Source organism: Aristolochia californica, unplaced genomic scaffold (genome assembly GCF_029961685.1).
Source record: "Aristolochia californica isolate CCGP_79_NKW_82.1479 unplaced genomic scaffold, dmAriCali1.0.hap1 SCAF_7, whole genome shotgun sequence".
Lineage (NCBI taxonomy): Eukaryota > Viridiplantae > Streptophyta > Magnoliopsida > Piperales > Aristolochiaceae > Aristolochia > Aristolochia californica.
Window position 1 is genome coordinate 4,157,466 of NW_027182268.1, and position 23,037 is coordinate 4,180,502.

General features: G+C 35.7%; 2 protein-coding genes across 4 annotated transcripts; one reads left to right on the forward strand and one right to left on the reverse strand.

Moving 5' to 3' along the window:
• Window positions 1–78: 78 nt before the first annotated feature.
• LOC137936723 (pentatricopeptide repeat-containing protein At5g16420, mitochondrial) lies at window positions 79–2,662 on the reverse strand. Its single transcript, XM_068781574.1, has one exon. It carries the CDS (start codon window positions 2,636–2,638, stop codon window positions 998–1,000), a length of 1,641 nt encoding a protein of 546 aa, XP_068637675.1. The 5' UTR covers window positions 2,639–2,662; the 3' UTR covers window positions 79–997.
• Window positions 2,663–11,855: 9,193 nt separating this feature from the next.
• LOC137936923 (ABSCISIC ACID-INSENSITIVE 5-like protein 5) lies at window positions 11,856–16,297 on the forward strand. 3 transcript variants are annotated; one of them, XM_068781894.1, is made up of 5 exons: window positions 11,856–11,922; window positions 12,866–14,062; window positions 14,171–14,242; window positions 14,383–14,412; window positions 16,070–16,297. In XM_068781894.1, exons 2-5 carry the CDS (start codon window positions 12,992–12,994, stop codon window positions 16,142–16,144), a joined length of 1,248 nt encoding a protein of 415 aa, XP_068637995.1. In that variant the 5' UTR covers window positions 11,856–11,922; window positions 12,866–12,991; the 3' UTR covers window positions 16,145–16,297. The 3 variants fall into 3 exon arrangements, with proteins under 3 accessions (XP_068637995.1, XP_068637997.1, XP_068637996.1); XM_068781896.1 differs by lacking the exon at window positions 16,070–16,297 and adding an exon at window positions 14,936–16,043; XM_068781895.1 differs by lacking the exon at window positions 11,856–11,922 and adding an exon at window positions 12,385–12,470.
• Window positions 16,298–23,037: the final 6,740 nt, after the last annotated feature.

Here is a 23,037-nt window from a genome sequence, read left to right on the forward strand (position 1 = left end):
AGAATTTGCAAAGTTTTACATGTATAATTAGGTTGCCCTGCATCTTGATCCTCAATTCATAGATAATCAGGTTACCTGAAGCATCTTTTTCCGTATTCATTCTAGCGGAGAGCATTAACTTGAACAGTTCTGAAGTCCACACCAGGAAAACGGGGAATTAGAAGATTTGACAACAGCAAGGACTACTCAGATGTTCTTATTTTGCACTGGCTAACGGGGGTACTGCAGGACCTTAAATTGTCAACAGATGATCATTCAGCCTTAATCCAACTGTTAACATCCCCTTCTTACTCCAAACAATCAAGTAACAAAAGGCAGAAAGTAAATAATAGAACTGTCTTCTTTAAGTTATGATTACAAGCACATCAAACACGAGCAAATCTGCATGACCACAAAGCAGCAGTCTTCTTCAGGACCCGTTCCCTTTTTAGACCCAATCTTGTAGAAACAAGCTCAAAGCAAGATACTGTGTATAAATAGCAAGAGAAGCAGGGAATTAATATGGATATAAAAGGGTCATATCCTGTTAAGACTAGCATTTGATGTCAAATCCCTGAAGATTCATCACTGAGGTCAACACTGCCAAGAAATGCTATGTGGCATATGCTCCCTCTTTTTCTGGTTGGACTAATAGGAATCTAATCCTAATTCTTGCAAGATCAGATATGATCTAGAACCATTGGACTGAAGCTCAAATCCCTACTCTCTCAGAGTAGGACTAATCGGTCTCCCAAATTACTCCAGAAGCCTCATAAGCTCACATGTGACCTTTGGGCCATACATTTTAGAAGCCAAGAACAAAGCCTCATCAATTTCTGTAGCGAGTCTTAACTCTTTGGTCCTCTCATATTTTGTTCAGCAATAAAGTTTCCATTTTCAATTATACAATTCAGTATAGGAACTTCCAATCAGAAAAAAGCAGAAATCCTATGGCCGAATTATATGCTTGGAAACTTGATGTCACATGAAAAATAACAGCACCATACTATGCCCCTCTCTAGCCTACTTCCTCCAGTAGTCCATCAAACACTACCATCCAACCATCTGAAGTTCCCACAACATGTTTCACAAATACACCCCAACAATCTTTGTCAATGAAAACTACTTCACTCGATGTTGCAATCTGAAGAACATGCATAACTTTATCTTTCATCCCAGACTCACAAAGCCCATCAATCAACATAGTGTAAGTAAGTTTATTGGGTGCACAACACTTCTCTAACATCTCTGGTAAAATATTTAGTGCTTCCCCAGTCATTCCCTTCTTAAGAAAGCCCTTAATTAACATATTAAAAGTAAATTCATTTGGTTCACAGCCCTTCTCCACCATATCATCCCACAGCTTCCCAGCCTCTTGCAATTCCCCATTCTCACACATTCCCGCTATGAGTGTATTATACGTCAAAGCATTTGGTATAGAACCCCTAACAAACTCATTAAATAGCTTTCTTGCTTCCCACACTTTCCCCACCTTACAAAGCCAATAGATAAGAGTGCCTGAGATGGCATTATCAGGAGTGCAGTTTTTCTTCAAAAGCTTCTTCCAAATATGACACGCATCGTCCACCTTCTCCTCTTGGCAAAGGAGATCAATTACTCTACAAGCTAGGCCTGAACTTGGAATAAAGTTGTTTTCTAACATATCATTAAGCAAATTTAAAGCTTCACCACCTTTCTTAGCCTTACAGTATGCCTCAATTGCCACACCATAGGTAACATCATTTGGTGCAACGCCCATATTTTCCATCTCGTCCATGACTTTGATAGCATCCACCAGTCGACCATGCTTAAAATATCCATCCATCAGTATCGTATACGTAGTGGGATCAGGGATCCACCCTCTGTCCAGAATCTCATCAAAAATGTTCCTGGCACCAACAAGATCCCCATTTGCACATAAACCACCCAAAATTGTGGTGTAAGTCACTACATTTGGCACCATTCCCATACTCGGCATTTCATCAAGCAGCTGAAATGCAGCACCGGTATCCCGTTTTTTACACAAAGCCTTGATGAGAATGTTACAAGTAAATACATTTGGTATGATGCCGAAGCGTTTACGGCAGTTTTTAAACAGGGTATGCACAATGTTGTACTCTTTAGTCTGAATTAGAGCATTAAGAAGACAATTGAAAGATCTCACCGAAGTTTCGACCCCAAATTCTTTAATCCTGAGAAAAGTCTTCAGGGCTAGTTTGGGACGATTGGCAAACCCGTAATTACGAATGACAGCGACAAAGAGATTTTCACCACAGCGAACGCCACTCCGGTGTAATTCGCTAAGGAGAGACTCCATGGGCTCGAAGACGCGAGCGCGGGCGAGCTTCTCGATCATGGCATGGTACGTATTATAATTATGGAAGAAGCCGGGGTGGAATTTTCCGGCATGGTGGAAGATTTGGAGTGCCAAGTCAAGGTTTTGCTGTCTGGAGATCATGGAGACGAGGCGCTTCTGGGAAAGACGTGAAGGCCAAGGCTTGATGGGAGGGGTGACTCGGTACGATTTGAGGAACTCATCTTTGGAGGTAAAGTTGGGGAGTTGGTGGGGAGCGACGGGGAGGATAGGATCGGCGATGGTGAAGCGGCGGGAGAAGATCTTCACGAAGTTGCGTTGGAAGAGGTGCTGACGGAGAAGCATCCTCTCAAGACTCAAAAGTAATCAGCCGGCTGCCAAAAGACACTCCTGCTTCAGTCCTCATATGGTCCATAAATTCCCTTCACGATCTTGTTGTGGCTCACAAGGGCACGACAGTCCTAAATAAATAAGGTTAAGCGTACCATAGCATTTCAAATATAGTTTCTTCCAGTCACATAATTAAAAGGGCTACGTACACTTAAAGAGTTAGAGTCTAAGTTAAATAGAATATCTCAAGAACTTTAGTTTTATAAAGAGGAACCATCAAGACTCCAAATATTAGGTATGAGTATGTTTTAGAACATAACATGCAAACTCTTTTCAGAATCATATTTTTAAAGTTCATTCAAATATTTTGGAACCCTTCATTCATTTAGTTTTGACCTTAGTCATGCTTAAAACTTAATAGAATATACTAGAAAATAATGTAATCTATTATACACTTAGCTACACCATCAATTATACAAAAAGCGGCAAACCTTCAGCATAAAACAAATATGATCGAACATGACAATGGCTTACCAATACAACCCAACATACCGATCTGTTAGGTGCGAAGAGCTACCGCTTACAAGAGTGGACGGAACCACTCTGACACCCACCCACCCATTCTTGACCACCTCTCACGGGATTCGAACGCGGGACGTGGCGTGCCCAACTCTGATATCATGACAGCAACTAGCCAATACAACCCAACAGACCGATCAGTTAGGTACGGAAAGCTACCGCCTATAAGAGTGGATGAAACCACTCTGACAGAACAACCTCTGTAAGTATGATCTATCATACAATTTGCTGACAGACAAGTTCAGAAAACATGATCAATTAACCTATGCAGGCGTGATCGATCAAGAAGAATCCTTCCAAGCATGATCGATCAACCCATAGTAGCATTATAGATCATCTTACTAAAAATTTTTAGCAAACACTTTGATCGATCATAAGGCCATAAGAACTCCAAAATATAGTCATTGGAGGGCGATTGATCAATAACCGAAAAGGTATGATCGATCAACCCGTTTTTGTTGGTTTTTGTTCAACAGTCTAAAATAACTAGTTTTAACCTAAAAACTTCTAAATAGAGTCTCAAACTTGTCCCTAAACATCCATTGAGCATTTATTGGTAAACCTAAACGCTTAAGAAATATTTTCAAGTGCATGTTTTTTATTCTAAAATTTTGCAAGAGAAAATCTTGATTTATGTCAAATCCTTCCAAATCCTCTTGCGTTCTTTTTGGCACTTTTAGTTCTTGCAAAACTTCAAATACATTCTTATTCGTACCTAAAGTGTTGAAAAGTTTCTCATTACTCAAGACCTCTTAAGACATCTCACCAAACTATCTCCTCTTATTGATGAGGACAACTTCTATATTAACTGGCTGAATAATGATACATTGGTTATTAGTTGACTTATAAATAACATGAAATTGTATTATCTTAGAGGAAGTATGTTCTTGATCTACTTGAGGACACAAGGATGATGAGATGTCGATCAACCGATATTCCTATGGATGCTAACACAAAGTTATGTGCAAGCTCTAGTGAAGATATTGGTATAGGTAAATATTAGAAATTTGTGGAAAAAATTATTTACCTCACATTCACTAGACCAGATATATCATATGCAGTAAGTGTGGTTAGTCAGTATATGCATAAACCACAAATTACCCATTGGCAAGCTATAGAGAGGATACTAAGGTATTTAAAAGGAGCTCCGGGGAAGGGACTTTTCTATAAAAGTCATGACCACTTTAACATTGAAGGTTTTGCGGATGCAGTTTGAGTTATATCACCTAATGATAGGAAGTCCACTTCTGGGTATTGTACCTTATTTGGACATAATCCGGTTACAAGGAGAAGCAAAAACCAGAATGTTATTGCGAGATCTAGTGCAAAAGTAGAATATAGAGACATGACTAATGCAGTCAGTGAGCTTTTCTGGATTGGATCCCTTCTCACTGAATTGGGGTTCTATAAAGGAGTCTCTATGGAATTGTATTATCACAACCAGACATCGATTTGTATTGCTTCAAATCCAATTTTTCATGAGAGAACAAAACATGTTAAGGTAGATTATCATTTTATACGAGAGAAATTTCAAGCTGGCACTTTATCTCTCAGACATGTTTCATTTCAAAGGCAAGTGACAAACATTCTTACCAAACCAATCACATTTGAGATTCAAACTATTATATGCAGCAAACTGAGTATCTACTATGTTTTCTCTCCCCCAACATGAGGGGGAGTATTGGAAGATAAAATTGAAGTATAGTAGCATGATGTAATTTACCATTGATTTTTGTCCCTTTCTCTCCCTTCTTAGGGTAAAGGGTAATGATGTAATTATGTTTTCTCTTAATATAATACATTGAGGGGGAGGATTAAACGTTACTAAACCTAATCCTCCTTCCATCCTTCTATCTCAATCTCTCTATCACAACCTCAGTTTCTCTCTTCTTCTCTCTCTCACTCTTCTTTTCTTGTTATTCTTCTTCTCCCTCTCCACTTCATCTTCAATTTCTTCTATCTTGTGTTGATTATCTATAACAACATAGATTATATAACCAAATCACTATGGGAGTCAAGGAATTTGTATATGTTGAGATTGATAAGTTGGATTCACTAAAATCAACGACAACTCCAAATTTTATGATGATAAAGAAAACCTCCTTAAATCATCTAAGGGATCTAAATCTCAAGTACCAAATCTTGAAGAGAACCTATAAAACTTAGATAGTCAAGAAGAACCCACCTAGGAGACCAAAAACTATAAGTTTAACTCTTGGAACAAATCATTGGTGATCCAATGCACAAAATCATTACCATGAACATATGAAAAATATACATTTGTTTCTCAATTAGAGCCCAAAAGTTTTTCTGAAGTTGAAAAGGATGACTTTTGGATTATGCCAATACCAGAAGAGCTCAATTAATTTAAAAGAAATCAAGTTTGAACTGGTACCCAGATCCTAAATCAACAAGTCATAGGTGCAAAAAAGGGTTTTTAGGAACAAAGCAAATAAATCAAATAAGATTATGAGAAACAAAGCTAGATTAGTTTCCAAGGATTACAACTAAGAAAAAAAGAATAGATTTTGAAGGAAATTATACAAGTGTGGCAAGATTAGAAGCTATTAGGATTCTCTTATCTCATGCATGTCACAAAAACTTAAAGTTATACAAAATGGATGTAAAAAAAGGTATTCTTAAATGGATACATACAAGTAGGCGTATTTTGTAGAACAACACAAAGGATTTGAAGACATTAGCAAGCCAAATGATGTCTATAGATTGCCTAAAACTTTATATAACTAATCCCGTCCCTTCCTTTCCACCTTGTACTTTAAGCCCATTCTTGAGATCTTTACCATCTGCCCTTTTTAGCAGTTCTTGTGAAAGGATTAGGCCTTGTATTAGGGTGAAATTTTGTTTTGGTAATTAAGTTAATGGGCTCAATTTGAGATTAGGCCTTGTCTTAGCAATTGGCCCAAGTTTGAGCAGACAATCAGGCCCATACTCCTCTTTTATCAATCAACTTTCAGTAAACATTTTATCAAGTCACTTTCAATCCAATCTAGTAACGTCAAAGTGAGTTCCCGGGTCACACTCCTTTAGAGGGTCAACGACTTGGCGGAGCCACATGGACGGTCAAGATCACATCACGTCCCAACTCAGCGAGTCACGGTAAAGAAAACTCCGCTTATCCATGTGGCCTATGTGAAGCATCACGTACTCTGCCGCTCCTCTTTACACGCGTCTCCCCACGGCTGAAGGCGGCGTTGGTCGTTTGTCCGTTTGCGCCACCGGCCAGACTGTTACTCAATGCCACGTGCATGCCGTAGATCGTGGGGGAGATCGTGCGGCTGTAAAAGCTGGCAATTATTTGGCAAAAAAGGTCTTGGGGTGGTCCACCACGATATGAGGTGCGAGATACAAACGTGGCCTCCGGATAATTGTGCCACGTAAGATGCCATGGTCAGTGGAAAATCATGAGATCTTCTTGTATGGAAAGGGACCCGACGGTGAAGACAGTGGAAATAGATTTGGTTGTGGGCCAGCAAGAGGGATAGGAGTCAGACCTAACCGGAACTCTTCGGTCCATTCCTTGTCTTCATCTGGTTCTTACTTGTAGATATTTTCAATTACTTGTAGATATTGTAGTAGATAATTCTATATATTTTATGTAAATATAGTGAAGTGGCATTATAAAGATATTTATAGTATAAATACGTTTGAGGGACCTCATGTTTTCGGAAAACATTTTTATAGTTGAAAATTTTTACTAGACAAATTATATAGTAAGAATTTCTGACCAAGATGGGTTGAAAAAATCAAATGGAAATTTTTTGAATAAGTATCTGGTAATTGATGTTGTAATATTTTTATATCTAGGTAATTTTTCATGACAATTTTGTGTTTGTCAGATAAATATTGTAATATATGAGATTGATTATTAATTTTGATTTTTTTCCCTGGAAAAAAGAAAGTACAAGTCTACAAATTTCTATGTAATTTCCTAGTAAGACGCTAATAGGATTTTATCTGAAGGTTTCTTGAAAATGTATATCTTGGGAAAAATATTTCTAATTTTTCCTGGAATATAAATTTTCAACCAGAGATACTAACAAGCTATAGGAGGCAAAAGAACCAACTCATCTAACTAGTTTGGGTTATTCATTTAATGAATAGGCTATTCAATTAGACAAGTCTCCTTTAAAGTCCTTGCAATCCCCACCCTCATCCAACCTGTTGGTGTATCCAATTTTGTATTTTTGGTAAAAAGATTTGATTTCTTATTTTGTTGATTTATGAGATTAGTTCAACTACTAGTTTAATAAGAGGCGACCACTTGTTAAGTGTCATCCACAATCTTTTAGGTTAAATCTTTTCTCTAACTTGAATATATCTTAATTGGCGGTAAACAATATATTTAAAGAAGAAGAAAATCTACATTAAAAAAGTAGAGTAAGTATAAAAACAAAATTGGCTACCGTACTTTTATAAAAAAACAAAAAAAAAAATCTAACTAAACCCTATAAAATTGGTTGGATTCAATTCAGATTGAATAAGACTCATTTTTAATTATTTGTAGATGTTGTATTCAAATTGAAATTGGACTTTTGTTTGGTGTTCAAATGGGAAAGTGTAGGACTTAAGTGGAGTGAGGGAGTTAGTCTAGTGAGGGACTTTTGTTTGGTGATCAAAACTCTAATAGCTAAAATTTACACAAAGAGATTTCGACTCTCTTTTAAGTCACGTGTAGCTCAATACATACTTTTTACAACTACAATCTCCCCAAGAGATTGACTAGATTCTATCTCTATCTGGCCCTTTCTATCTAGACTGAATAGGTCATAGATGAACCTTTCACAATTTGAAAATAAAATAAAAGAAAACTTACACCCTTGACATGGAGAGTTCATTCTCCTTGAGAGATTCGAGCTTACATTTATTTTGCAGTACAATGTGGAGTGAGGGAGTTAGTCTAGTATGTAATGCAAGGAAGGGAAGGGAAATAGTGGAGAATTTTTCAAGCTCTCCCTCTCTCTCTAATCCACTTTTGAAAAGTTTTTCAAGATGGAGAATAAATGGTCAAAGGATTTGCCAATAAATGTCCATTAACTTCTCTATATATATTTTGGTGGGGTATTTATAACTTCCCCAAGTTAAACTAGCCTTTTTTTTTGTTGTTTTCAAAAATCAAATTGTTGATTTATCAATCGATCATAACAACTCTTTTTGTGTTAGGATGTGACTTATTGATCGATCAATATGTTACCGTTAGTCTTGAAAAGTTAAGTTGATCGATCATTACTAGCAGATGATTAATCAATTAGAATTCCCTCAAGCTATGCAATACAAGTATGATCGAACAATGAACTTCCTATGATCGGCCATGCTTTATGTTCTTGACTGGCAAAAATCATGTCCGATTGATTAATCACGTGGGATGATCAATCATTCCATGTGAATTTCACTTGCCTGAACAATATTGATAGATCAATCCAATTGGGATGATCGATCATGTGCTACAGCATGATATGGACATGTCCTCGATGATCGATCAATCGACTAAGGTTGATTGATCTTTGGCAGATGTTGATCGAACATTTTAGTGCCAATTCAATTAAGTCGACTTTTAAAGCATGAGAATAACTTAGTCTAAGTGTTCTAACATGTTCTAAAGGATGTATATGATATTCCTAAACATGTTTATATGCAATGTATATCTGAAAGCTTCATGTACACCATTGTACTTTAAGAAGGGAATTAAAATAGTTCTCTTACATTTGTGATTGAGTTTTAACATGTGACATTTATACTTAAACTCTAGTCTTTTCGCTGACTTCTTCCTTGTGGGTGCTTCTTCAAGAGACGTCCTTCAATGTTGCTTGAGGTTTTGAATAGGTTTGATCGTTTTTTAAGCTTTAGACCTTGAGATGTTATGACTTTTGAAGGTAAAGTATTTGAAATACTTCTTTTACAAATTGTCAGCTCTACTAAGTTTTGATATCATCAAAAGCAATAAGGGAGTCAACCCATGGTCAACCCGTAGTCAACACAAAGTCATCCAACTACTTTGGATGATTCACTCTATGAATTTATGAACCTCTTTCCTGGCCTACCATGTCTCTCTAATTTTTTATTTTTTGAAAGGATTCATTTTTTAAAAAAAATTAACTAGAATCAACCACTTTTCGAGCTTAATCCACATTCTTTTGGCTAAAAGTTTTCTTTCTAACGAGGATATATCCAGATAGGTGGTAAACAACATCTTTAAAGGAGAAAAATGTCTATTATAAAGTAGAGGTATTACAAAACAAAATTTGGCCACCATAATATTATAGTAAAACAAAATATATGTTTAAATCCTATTCAATTTGTAAGGTTCAATCTTAGATCTTATAACACTCATTTCAATTACTTGTAGATATTTTAAAAGATAATTAGACATATAATTTAAAAACTTGTACTTTGGGCTTGTTTACTCAACTAGTCAACTGAAATTGGATTTTTTGTTCGATTTTGGAATCACAAAACACTTAAGAGGCAAAAGAACCAACTCATTCATTATTCTTACTAGAATATATTCAAAGAGGTGGTAAACAACATCTTTAAAAAAACATAATTTTTGTTACAAAGTAGAGGTAGTATAAAACAAAAGTCGCCAACATACTAACGAAAAAAAAAGCTTTCAAATAGTGGGGGTTCAATCGAGATCTTATAACATTCATTTAAATTACTTGTAGCTATTTTAATTGATAATGATAATTTTTTTTTTTTGTAAATCTCTATCTTATGTTTGTGCATTAAACTAGGTTCAACTAAATTTTTATTTTTTTGGTTTTGATACCATAAAAGACATATGAGGCATTGGAACAACTTTCAACTAGTGTGGATAATTCATAATCAATCTGCTATTCATTTAGACAATCTTTTTCCTACCCGCCCAACCCTGCTCCACCAAACCAGTCTCTCTAAATTTTTAATTTTTTTTGAAAAGATTTGATTTTTATTTTTCTATTATATTAGTTCAATTATCACTTTTCAAACTTAGGCTGTGTTTGGAACATAAAAAGTGGAGATAAATATTTAGTCCAACACTACTCAATTAGTCATATTCAATCCATATTTTATAACACTTATTTCTATTACTTGTAGATGTTGAAATAAATAATCGAATTTTTTTTAAACGCGATCTTGTCTATTCTACTAGGTTTTGGTTTGGTTTTAAAATCACAAAATATTTAGGAGACAAAAGAACCATGTAGTATTTGAAAATTAACAAAAGTTTGTGTTAGTTTCTTATATTTTGTGGAACAATGCAGTAGGGATGTTTATCGGTTATGTGAGATGATAAGTGTTCAGGCTTCAGGCTTCGAGGTTCAATCATATAAAAAATACTTAAAAAGGAGCTCAAACCCAATTATGAGGGGGATTAAGCTTAAAAATATTTTTTAAGTGCAAAGTCTAAACACAAAATACATTAGTAAACTCCGGTTGCTAGAATGACAATATTGCTCTGAAAACTCTAGACTGAGATACGATGAAGAAAAGAATGAAAGAGTTCTTATCATTCCAATTTGGTTTAGACTTGATTTTTTTAATCTTTTGTGTCATATTTTTCGCAAACCAAACAAGGCCTAATAGGACATTGGAGTGACTCTTATGGCTCACATCATGTTAAATTAATAGACAAAGCCATTGTAGTTCACCTAATCTAAAAGAATTGAGTGAGAAAGGACCATTGAGTGAGGTTTTCAAATCTCCCTAATGTTATATTCTATTGAACTAGTATCTGTTTGCCTACTTGTTTGAACTATTCTATTCCCCCAGTCTTGAATTCAGACTATCTCTCATAGCCGTAACCATCTTCAAAAAAAAAAAAAAAAAAAAAATATTTCTTAGAACAGTTCATGTAAAATAAGATAATAATTGAAAAATTATGGGGTAAAATTATGATATAACATAATGAAATATACGCAAACCAAAAGAAATCGGTTGTGGTTTTGATTTTCCAAAACCAAAATTAAAAAAATACTGAAAAGAAACCAAAAATATTAAATCTGACCCCGACCTGATCACCATCCTTACTCCGTCCTTGTAAACCATACTTGCCTCGTCCACATAAACTTCACCGGTCTCCATCCTCATAAACTCGACCCATCCTCAACCCAAAATCACTCTTACTCCCATATCGACTTAACAACATGCCCATCATGTCCCTATTAACCTAACCCATCCTTGTAAACTTGACCCAGACCCTGACCCTAAAATCTAAAGAGTTTTTCTCCCGCCCCATCCCCAACCCACATACCAAAAGCCAAAATCTAGGGTTTTCGGATCAATTAAATTCTAACTGAAACCCGAACCATACTCCCATATGAACTTAACAACATGGCGCTCACACACTAGTACAAATCATGCAGTGATACCATTTTAGATACTCCTAGAGCCACCACACAAATCCATCCGCGTTTCTTTTCACATATCCACGACGCCACAGGCAACAACAGCGGTCTGAACGCACAGCTGGACGGACCTGGTCCTCCCATGTTTCGCAGAGTAATTGGTTAGACGTCACATCAACCTGTGAAGACCGATGAGATTTGACCACGTTGCGGAAGCTGGTTGGCAGGCCACAATTGTTTATTACTTAGTTTAATGATTTGCTTTATTCGAAGCTCTCGCTTTCTTAAATGCAGACTATCTCTCCGCCCTTCTTTAGTCTCGCGACACTTGGCGCTCCAGAGGAGAAAAGGCCATCGCAGAAGGAAAAAGCCGAGGTAAATATGCTTCCTTGTCTCCTCCTCTCTGAAAATGGAAATTTTATTTATTTATTTATTTTTTTTCTAGTATTTTTTTTTTTTACTTTTTTTTTTTTTTGTGTGTGTGTTTGGTCTGATTTCGTAGGTTTAGTTTGAATTATGAGGAACTTTGCTTTCGATCTGTTGGGAGTAACGTTGTTTTGATTTTCTTTTTCCTGAAGTTGGAGTATTGATGATTTTGTCAGTAGCTGGTCCATTTTGAGTGGGAAAAAAGCTTTTAGGTTTTATGGTTGGGATTTTTTTATATCGCAATTCATGTGATCCATGAAGCAGCTCTACTGCTGCGGATGTACTATCGACGAACCGTTTTTTTTTTTTTTTTGTTTGGTTTATTCTGGTATGAGGTTTTTTCTAGTAGGTAGCGAACTTCAGTTGAAGGATAATAGGTCTTAGGGTTGCGCTGATGCCTCACTTCATCTATTTTTTCACTGATCTCAGACTCTGGATTTTCAGAAATTTGGTTTCCCTCTTCTTTCTTGTTACTGGCTGATATCAGTGTGGGGGAGGTCAGTTTGTGGTTTCCATCTCTGAAGCTCTGTTTTGCATAACTGCGTGCGAACTCGATATATTTTCATGCATCAGGGAGTTATTTATTTATTTATTTTTTGTTATGTTCAATCCGAGTAGGTAAAGTGCGTAGTCGTAGAGTTCTTTCTTGGAAGAATATATAGCGGATTTGAACTTTGTTGGATGGAGTGAGTTGGATGTGCTTACTTGTTGAGTATATTTGAATTTCTACTCTGTGTTTTTCGTTGTTGAAATTTGGTAGGAAATATACGGTTTAATTTTTTCTTTTCCTGTCTCGAGCTGATACGAGTAAAAATTGGAACTTTTTACTACTGCTGCATGAACATGCTAGTGGCAATTTCATTTTCTTGATTTTGCTCTGTGGTTTTTCTAGGACTTGGGAGTTGTATCTGATCAACACCAGGTTATCCCTGTTTCACAAAAGCCAGTATGATCCAATCGGCTTCCATTCATCACCAGATAGCATAGGTAGCTTGATTTGATAGATCCTGTGCTTTAAATGATGGGGTCACACGTGAACTTCAGGAACATGGAAAATAGTGAAGGGCGGCCACTGGGTACCTTGGCTCGCCAATCTTCAGTCTACTCCTTAACCTTGGACGAATTTCAAAACTCTCTTGGGGGTTTCGGGAAGGATTTTGGATCGATGAACATGGATGAATTTCTAAAAAACATCTGGACTGCTGAAGAGACCCAAGCTATGACCACAGCCTTTGGATCTGGTGAAGGTGTGCCACACAGTGGGAGTTTGCAGCGACAAGGGTCGCTGACACTCCCAAGAACACTTAGTCAGAAGACTGTTGATGAAGTGTGGAAAGACGTATTCAAAGAAAGTGTGACAAAAGACGGGAATAGCAATTTAGGGTCAAGTTTTCCAAAGAGTCAGCAAACTTTAGGAGAGATGACCTTGGAAGAGTTTTTGGTGAGAGCTGGGGTGGTGAAAGAAGACGCACAATTGACTGGAAAACCAAGTAATAATGGTGGATTTTATGGAGATTTATCACGTTCTAACAATAACAATGCAGGTCTGTCACATGGTTATCCACAACCAGGTCAGACCAACCCAGTAGTTGGTAATGGAATTATAGAGATCAAGAATAATAATGATATAAATCAGATTCCAAATCAATCACCAAAGTTCTCAATGAATGTGAACGGAATTAGGGCTCAGCAGCAACTTTTTCCAAATCAAGTCACAGCTGCATTTGGCACTTCAATCCATGGAGGGGAACTTGGGAATCCAGGGCTGAGAACTGGAATTACTGGTATGGCAGATACATCAGTGAATAATGGATTTGGACAAGGTGGAGGTGGTCTACCAGGTGGACCGACGTTGGGGATGGTCGGTCTAGGTGCTGCATCTGTCAAGGTTGCAACAGGATCACCTGCTAACCGACTATCTTCAGATGTCATGCGTAAGAGAGATGGGGGCACTTCTTTGTCTCCTGGTCCTTACACATTTAATAAGGGAAGGAAATGTAGTGGTGCAGTGGAGAAAGTTGTTGAGAGGAGACAAAGGCGAATGATTAAGAATAGAGAATCAGCTGCTCGATCACGCGCTCGTAAGCAGGCAAGTTCACTGCTTATTTTGGACATTGTTTGTTACATGGATTTCACTCTTCCTGAGCTTCAGCCTTTTGTTCTTTGCTTCAATCTCATTACTTTTGGGTTGAAGCAGGCCTATACAATGGAACTGGAAGCTGAAGTTGCGAAACTTAAAGAGGAGAACCAATTGTTACAGAAGAAACAGGTATATTAGTGCTTTTTTAGCATGTAGAAAGTTGTAGTGACATGCCTGGCTATTTAAATTACAGAGAGGCATTTATTGTTCAACCAGATTGCTTGATTTTCCCAATTTTACCATATTTAACCAAATTTTATTCATTGCAGGCAGACGTTTTGGAAGTGCAGAAGAATCGGGTAAATTACTTCTTCAATAGTGATTGCCTTTATTTCCTTTGAGGTTGAAAATAGGAATCTTTCTGGTTCTATTGTTGATCATCTGTGTACTCACTTCAGTGTATATAAATTGCAATAGTATCCTACTACTCTTAAATCGAGTACTTAGCTTAAATTGTAAAGAGGAGGTAGCTTCTCAAAATACAAAAAGCATAGTGGTTGAGAACAGGAAAACCAGAACCTGTGAGAGTGAGGGATCATGTGGCCAGGTAGAAAACCAGTTGTCATAACTAATTTTGCAAAAATCACACCATGAATGAGTCAATCACTCCCTGTTCTGCCCACTTTTCTCACACTTGTGCACCCTGTTATCACCACCTGGTATAGTTTGTATGCCATCTTACATTTGATTTTATACATAATTTGTTTATGCATGTAGTAACTATTTTTAGATGCCTTTGTTTTGCATATATATTTCTAGTTACAAGGATTTTTCCTTGGCACAATGAAAAAAAATATGGATTTTGAAAAGGGTGGTGGGCAGGACTGGGCTGTGTGAGGTGACCGAGTTTGAGCGTCTGGGATGGAGAGGGAAAGCACTTTGTGCGTCCAGGATACGGATCGGCCAGAGATTTGTCTCTTGAATGGGGATTGTCTTTGGAAACACTGTTTTTGTCCTCTGTGGCTTGTCCTACCTTGTAAGAGTTAAAAGGTTTGATAACTGGTTCAAAAGTTTTCATGATAATTGAAAACCTTATTTTCTTGCATCGTTTGTATTACTTTGCCCTCATCCATTATGTGCATAACTAGAGTGCTTGAATGGCTCTGAAGTAATCTAACCTTATTCTCATTTGTCTCTTGGCTGCTTCCGTTCTAATGCATATGAAGGAAATGATTGACTTCTATGGCATTTTCACCATCAGGGTTGAAGTCCAAGTGAACTGATGTTTTGTTCTATTTCCTGGATAGTTTTTTTTATTAAAGAATGGATTAATTAGTACAAAGATCTTGAGTTTAGTAGTTGGGAAAAAGGTTTTCTAAATTGGCTAGTCATTTTGAATAGGTCTTGGACCCAACTTCATACTTACAAAATGCGGTAGAATGTATGAGTGTAGACTGCTATTTCTTTGTAAGCAAAATAACAACTCGCAATCTCTAACCCTGACTATCCAGATTTTTAGCATCATCTTGGAGAATCATTGATTTTTGAAACATAATTATGATGACTGGGTAAATATCCGTGTGAATTTGCTGAATACAAGCTACTGATTAATGAATTCCATGTGAATCATATAGCTAAACATTGCATTATTGTGGCTGTAATTATCATCATCAGAACATCGTTCCAACTATTTTTGCAAATGTATCTTATTGTGGAAGTGTGCCATGCCCTTGGAATAGTGCAAAACATGGAAGAATCAAAAGACAAACTGTTGTTGTCTGGTTATCCACTCTCAAATATTATCCCAACTGATCTAGAAAAGAAAACAAGCTCAAAACTCCAATGAGCTTCGAGTTCACCCAAACAAGGGAAGCTTCTGCTTTGAAAATCCAGTTCCTGATCCGAACTACATTCTGGGATCTGGGTTGTATTGTGTAATAGAATAAACTGATTGGATCGGTATGGTCCCTTCTGCTCATGTCCACGATAAGATTTTATAGGTTTTTGGCTATGCAGGTTTTGGAAATAATAAATCAGAAGCATGTATCTAAGAAGCGATGCTTGAGGAGGACACTGACAGGACCATGGTAGAGGATTTGATTGTGAAAATGAGTGACTAAATAAGCATATCTCCACTATGTATATATTGACGGGAAGCACAGCGTGATGTAAATAAAGGTACATGAGATAGATAGTGTTGATTTTGAGAGTTTTAACAGTTTCCCAATTCTTTTTTTGTCTCTACTTCGGCTCTTTCCATATCCCATGTTTTTACCATCCCATTATCTGTATGTGTAAACAATCAAAATTTTGCGGGTTTTTTTTATGTTGATCTGTTTCTTTCGCTAGAGTCGTTGGTTACCTGATTATTGCAGTGATTCGGGGAAGAAAAAAAAAAACTATTTTTCTGTTTATTGCGTACGCGTTTCTGCTGTGAAAGCTTAGTCCCTTGCAGGTTGAGCCTACGGTTCTCTAGAAGTGAAGATAGGAATAGGAGAACTGGACGTGAGGGGATATCCTCGACCTCTTTGGTCCAGGAAATCCTTGGACGGGACATTGCTGAAACCTAGGCCCAATTATTAAGCGTGATCTGATGATTATCCATATCCAGGAATTTCCTGGACCTAACTCGTCCAGGACATTGAACCAAAATATCGTATGCATTTTGTCTTGGATTGTAAACGGATCAGATATTACGGTTCCCAGATTCATCTATTTACAAAATATCCAAATTCCGAAAATTAAATAAAAGTATGCGAAAATTTGAGTAAATTAAACAGAAAAAATTACATTGAAAACTAATATTTATAAAACTTAGGCCCCATGCTTCTTGTTGGAAATTTAAATTTCAGGGAAAATTAGAAATATTTTTCATACGCATTTTTAAGAAATTTTAATATAAAATCCTATTAGTGACTTATTAGGAAATTATATAAAAAAATTTAAAATTTCAAAGAAAATTAAATAGACCTGTTAATAACTTTTTTTAGAGAAATTAATAGTTATTAAAAAAAATTCATACGGTTTTTACCCCGTCTTGGCTGGAAAATTTTACTTAGAAATTATATGATTTTCTTGGTAAGAATTTTCAAAGTAGAAAAATATTTTTAAGATACAACAAGTACTAATGGTCCCTAAAAACGTATTTCTACTAAAAATATATTTTTTAGTACTTTTTAAAAAAGAGACTAAAAGGGCCTAAAAGTATAATTGTTATTAAGAATAATATTTTTATATTATAATGTTATAAGTTAGGAAATCAATATGAATAGATAGGACAATCAATTTTAGATTTATATTATTTATTTTTTAATAATTTAAATTTAATTATAAATTGAACAACATATTTTTATTCAATTTTGGTTTCATGATAATTCTAAAGAGTTCCCAGGATTTTCTTTACTTAAAAATTTAGAAACTTACTTAATTAGAGGAAAATTAATATATTTTTTAGAAAATTTATATATATATATATTGTAGATAACCCATTTCTATTATGTCCATTCATTTAAAGATATCAAATATAAAATCATTAAATAATATTTAAAATTTGAAGAGATATTGGATTTGGATAATCGCAAAATTTGGGTATCTTGGTTTAAAATTTAAACCTAGAATCGATATCAGATATACATTGGATCTGCATTTCGGATATTCATGTTCAGAAGTCAATTTCTTCTTCACTTGTTGCCATTTTGTTAAGAAAAAAAAAAATTCCTCTATGATGTTTCATATGCACTTCTATTATCTATTCAAACATCCAAAGCTTTTTGGCAAATGACTATTGATCTTGTATGCCATATTGGAGTAAAGAAATTAAATATTTTGAGTTAATTAATTATGAGTAATAACCCTAAAGAAACGTTGAAAATGCTCTTGTAATCCTAGAAGAATTAAGTTATTTTCTTTTTGCACTTGGCTTTTGACCATGTTGCAGACAAGATTATAGAGACACATCATGATAATAGGTTATGCTATAATTGTCAGATTTAGGAGCAATGGTTAGTTTTGCAATATAGTAGTTACACATAATTGCATGCATAACACTCTTTGTCTTTTTTAAGTGCCGATGTTATGACAGTGTTTGGTAGCACCACAGAGTGGAGGGAGAAGAAAAGAAAGAAGAACAGAAAAAAAAAAAAACTAAAGGAAGTTTCATTTTTTTGGATGGATATACGACGTGAGAGAGAAAATGGAGGAGAAACAAGGTATTTCTTGTTTGGATTAGAAGTAGAAAAAAATGGAAAAAATACTAATTAAATTAAGAACATCAAACTCTCATTTATTAATTTTATTATAATAAATATGCATTTGTTTCAATTGATTTCAAAATACACACCAGCATAAGAACTAAACCACCTACAAGTATTTAAAAAGACCCAAAAATGGACAAGAATTAAAATACCTATGAATATTCAAATAACCATTCTCCCCATTTTGAGCTTAAAGATCCATTAAGAAATCATTAGAAAAAGGACAAATCATACAAAGATAAAAAAAAATTTAAATCTAAATTGGAAGATTGAATGAAGGGAGATTGCATCCGTTAAAAGTACCCAAGTGAAAGTGAAACAAACATAGATAGATAGATAGATAGATAGATAGATAGATAGATAGATAAAGAGAGAGAGAGATATGAGGTAAACGGGATTTAAAGTCTACAATTAGATGAACGACTTCCCTCCTTGGATTTTGTTGCAAATGCAGCATGAGACTCATCAACATTTGTTATTAAAACACGATCACCCTCTGACAGAAGAGAAGGGCTTCAAGCTACTGTTGGCAAATTTAAAAATAAGAAACATTATTCTGAGGATCGATATGAGAATCTGAACCTCCCATTTTTTACTAAAGTAGTTGACTCACTGAATGAAACGCTTTGTTGTTAAACCCTATACAACCAAAATACATCCACAACCAAGATTGAGTGGATATCTTCTTCTCACTCTTACAATTGAAATTTGCTTATCGTCAAAAGTATACAACATGTTCGTGCTACAAAGATTAAACTCACAACATCTAGAATTTTCTTATTTCAAATCTAAATAAATGTAGTAGTTATTAAATCAGAAGTCAAAAGCGTCATGGAACTTCAAAAGAATGACATGAATCCATTATAAGCTTTCTAAAACCAAAAGCAAATGTTGAAATAAAAAAGAGACTATTTGCCAAAGGAGAAAGCAGTATCGATTCATGTCTTTCTCTCCTCATTGTGTGAAAGTTGATGCAAAACACTTCAAGCATTCACAGTTAACATTGCCTAAAGAATTGGCTATCATATCTTTCTTCTTCACATCTTTCACCATTGAATCTACAGCTTCCCTTCCAAGCTCGTTTGAGTAGTTTTCCTTACTTCCTCCGGATACTAGCCCATTAAACAAAGAAGAGAAGTATCTCATTTTCATAATTACTATAACAAATTTCAATCTAAGGGTGTTAGCCCAAGTGGCTTCTCAGGAGGAGGAGGAAGGGGAGTGGGAAGTGAATTGAGTTTTTACAAATAATTGTAAATACAAGTACAAGTAAAAGTAAAGTACATGCACACACCACAATAACACCAGATTTTGTGTGATCAATGTCCCCCTATTGTTATTTACTATCCTAAAACCCATGCTTGGGAATTCCACTAATATAAGCTTTATTGGTTTGGAATAACACAAAAGATATTACAGCTCTCTTTTAAGCCACGTGTATGCTCAAGTACACGATTACAAGTAATCTCCGTTGAGATTGAGCTAGATTCTAGCTCTATCAATCTCTTCAATACAGATTCAAGGATCTAGATGAACCTTTTAAATAAAATCAAAAGTTTACAAGAAAAAAGAAAAGCTTACACCCTTTGATATTTGGAGAGACAATTTTTTTCTTTAAATTTGACCAAGCCCCTAGATTTGATGCACAATGTGAATGAGTTTGGAGTTTGACTAATCGAATGCAAGGAGTAGGACTTGAGAAAAGAGGAAAAGATTTGCAAGGAAGACTTTTTCTTTCTAAAAAATTTACTTAGAGAAGGTTTTTCAAGTTTGATAACTTTGAATGTAGTGGGTAAACCAATAAATATTCATTAATTTATCAAAAGAACATTTGGTGGAGTATTTATAAGTTCCCCAAGCCAAACTAGCTATTTTTTTACTATTTGCAAAAGTGGAACTTTTTATTGATCGATTAGTATAGGGTATTGATCGATCAATCTAGTGTAACAACTGTATTTTGGTTACTTATTGATTGATAGTATGATCAACCAATATCCTTTTGTTAGGTTTGACAAATTAAGTTGATTGATCAATGTGCAAGGAATAATCAATCAATTAGAATTCCTACTGCAGTGCATTATAAGTATGATCGATCAATCATGCTTCATGTCCCTGGTTGGCAAACTTTTGTATGATCGATCAACGTCAAGTGGTTGATTGACCAAGGAATAATCAATCAATTAGAATTCCTACTGCACTGCATTACAAGTATGATCGATCAATCATGCTTCATGTCCCTGGTTGGCAAACTTTTGTATGATTGATCAACGTCAAGTGGTTGATTGACCAATCTTCGTAATTTTGTATTGCCTGGACACCATCGATCCATCCGTCCATAGGGAATGATTGATCATGCTTTATAACTCAGTTTAGTCATGCTCTGGTTGATTGATTAATCACCCTTGATTAATCGATCATGCTTTATATTTTTGGCCTATGCACATTCTTTTTGCTCGATCATTGGCAGATTTGATAGATCAATCCAGTGCCGAATCTCTAAGTGTGTTTTCAAAGCATGATTAAAATTTATCCTAAGTGATTCTAATATGTTTAAAATATATGTATACATTGGTAAAATATGTAGATTATGCAATTGTCCTAAGGCTAAAAAAATTCCTATTGTACCTCAAGTTTAAATGTTTGGGGTTATTTTCTTACATATATTGAGTTTTACAGGAATCTCATTGAAGGAAGTCTCACAAAAATGTCTCTGTTCAGTTTTTTCTATTCTAGTATTTACTTTTAGGATTTAGACTTTGAATGTAACGAGGACATGGGTAACTTATTTGTAATATGGTTCAACTTATTTCCTCAGTTAATTATCAAGTCAATAAATTATTTTCTCTTTCTCCGTAATTTCAACATGACCGGCGCACAATAATCCTTCGTTGCTGCTGCTCGAACTGGTAACCCCAAATCCGTTCCAGTCTGTTGATGGCTACCGGTATTTACACCTCACAACCAACCTGTAATTAAAGTGTGGGGTTCAACGTCGATGTCGCCGCAACTGGTACAACCAACTCTTTTGAGTTTTATCTTTTCACAACGTAAACGAGGCAACCAAGGTGAGAATCGGAGCAACTTCTGACTGATATAGTTACTTCCAGAGGATTAGATCGGACGACAGAATGTCATACTTCCACGGCATTTTCTATTTTTGGAGTTTTCAGTTGCAGCTGTAGCTACAGTAACGCAGGCAATTGAAGATAATTAGTTATTAACTTTCGCCTTTTGAACAATATATATAAGAATGGCTTGTTTAATTCCCCTTCTCTTCCAATCATCTGGTACAGAAAGTGGGGTTTTTTTCTTCTTCTAGTTTCAGTTTGTTTTACTGTAAGAATCTTTTTCAATTCTCTGCTGGTTTTTCTTACAATCCCTCTGTTCAGTTAGTTTAAGCACTTGCTGAGAGGAGAAAACATAAAAGAAGTACAGACAAAAAAAAAAAAAAGTACTGCTAACGACAGAAATGAGTTGGGTGGGAAGGAAGGAGACGACGGCAGTGGCGATGGTGCTGGTGTTGATGACGGCCACGGTGGTGGAGGCGTGGACGTTCGAGACATTGAACGAAGAGTATGTGAAGAGGAACAAATGGCTGCAGTGTGCAAAGGAAGGATGGGCCAACTGCTTGAAGGATATGGGAGGATATAATCTCCTATCCGGTGTGCTCTGCCCCTACGCCCTGTACTGGGAATGCGAGTATGCATGGCGGATCGGCCGTCGTCCCATCGACAAAACGGATCCCTACTGGGACGACAAGTGCTGCGTCGCCGAGCATCTCCCGGGAAACACCACCACCCTTAACAACTAATTTGTATATTCCATTCTCCCAATACCAGATTTTGTATCTTGGCATCTTTTGCCCTTATATGTCAAACTTTCATTACAAACAGCTCTTTTAGTTTAGTTTTTTTTTTTTTTTTTTACATTCTTGTGAGATTTCCAGAGATAATAGACATACCTTATAACAGAGACTTATCAGAATTTCCAGAGATAATAGACACTTACCTTATAAAATGATAATAGACATAACAGTGAGTGAATTTTGGGAAGAAATCAATAACGATAGAATTAAAAACAGAAAACCGATAATGACAACAGCGAGCCGAGCGGGTGAGGGGGGAAGGCTTTTTAAACTGCCCGCCTTCAGATCCCCTCTTCACTCTCTGCCATTTCTCCCTCCGAACCCCTCTGCGTTTGATTTTTTTGCATCCACCAGAGAGATCGAGCTCGGGTCCCCAGTTTGCGTAAGGTATGTAAGGCCTTACATTTTACATTCGTTTCACTCTTCCCGCTCAGAGAGGTCGAGGTCGAGCTCGGCTGGGAAGACGACCCCGTGTGCCTCAAATGCGAGGCATGCTGGGTTATTCTGATAATTGCATAAATTTCAATCAATTTATTATTTTAAATTTTAAAATTTAAATTTTAAATTAATTACTTTATTAATTAACGTTTATTAAATTTCAATTAATATTAAATTTGATAGTTTTCCAATAAACAATTTAATGAAAACTATTGAAGGAAAAATGATTTTTCTGTTTTTCAGACAAACACAAAAAATTGATGCTAAGTTCTAATAAAATTTTCATAAAAATTAGTACAAAAATATTTTTTTCTATTTTATGGAAACCAAAACAATAACTAATTTTTATTATATTTTTATCTTTCTCTTTTCAATTAACTATTAAATGTATTATCTTGATTATTTTTAAAATATTAATTAACTATTTT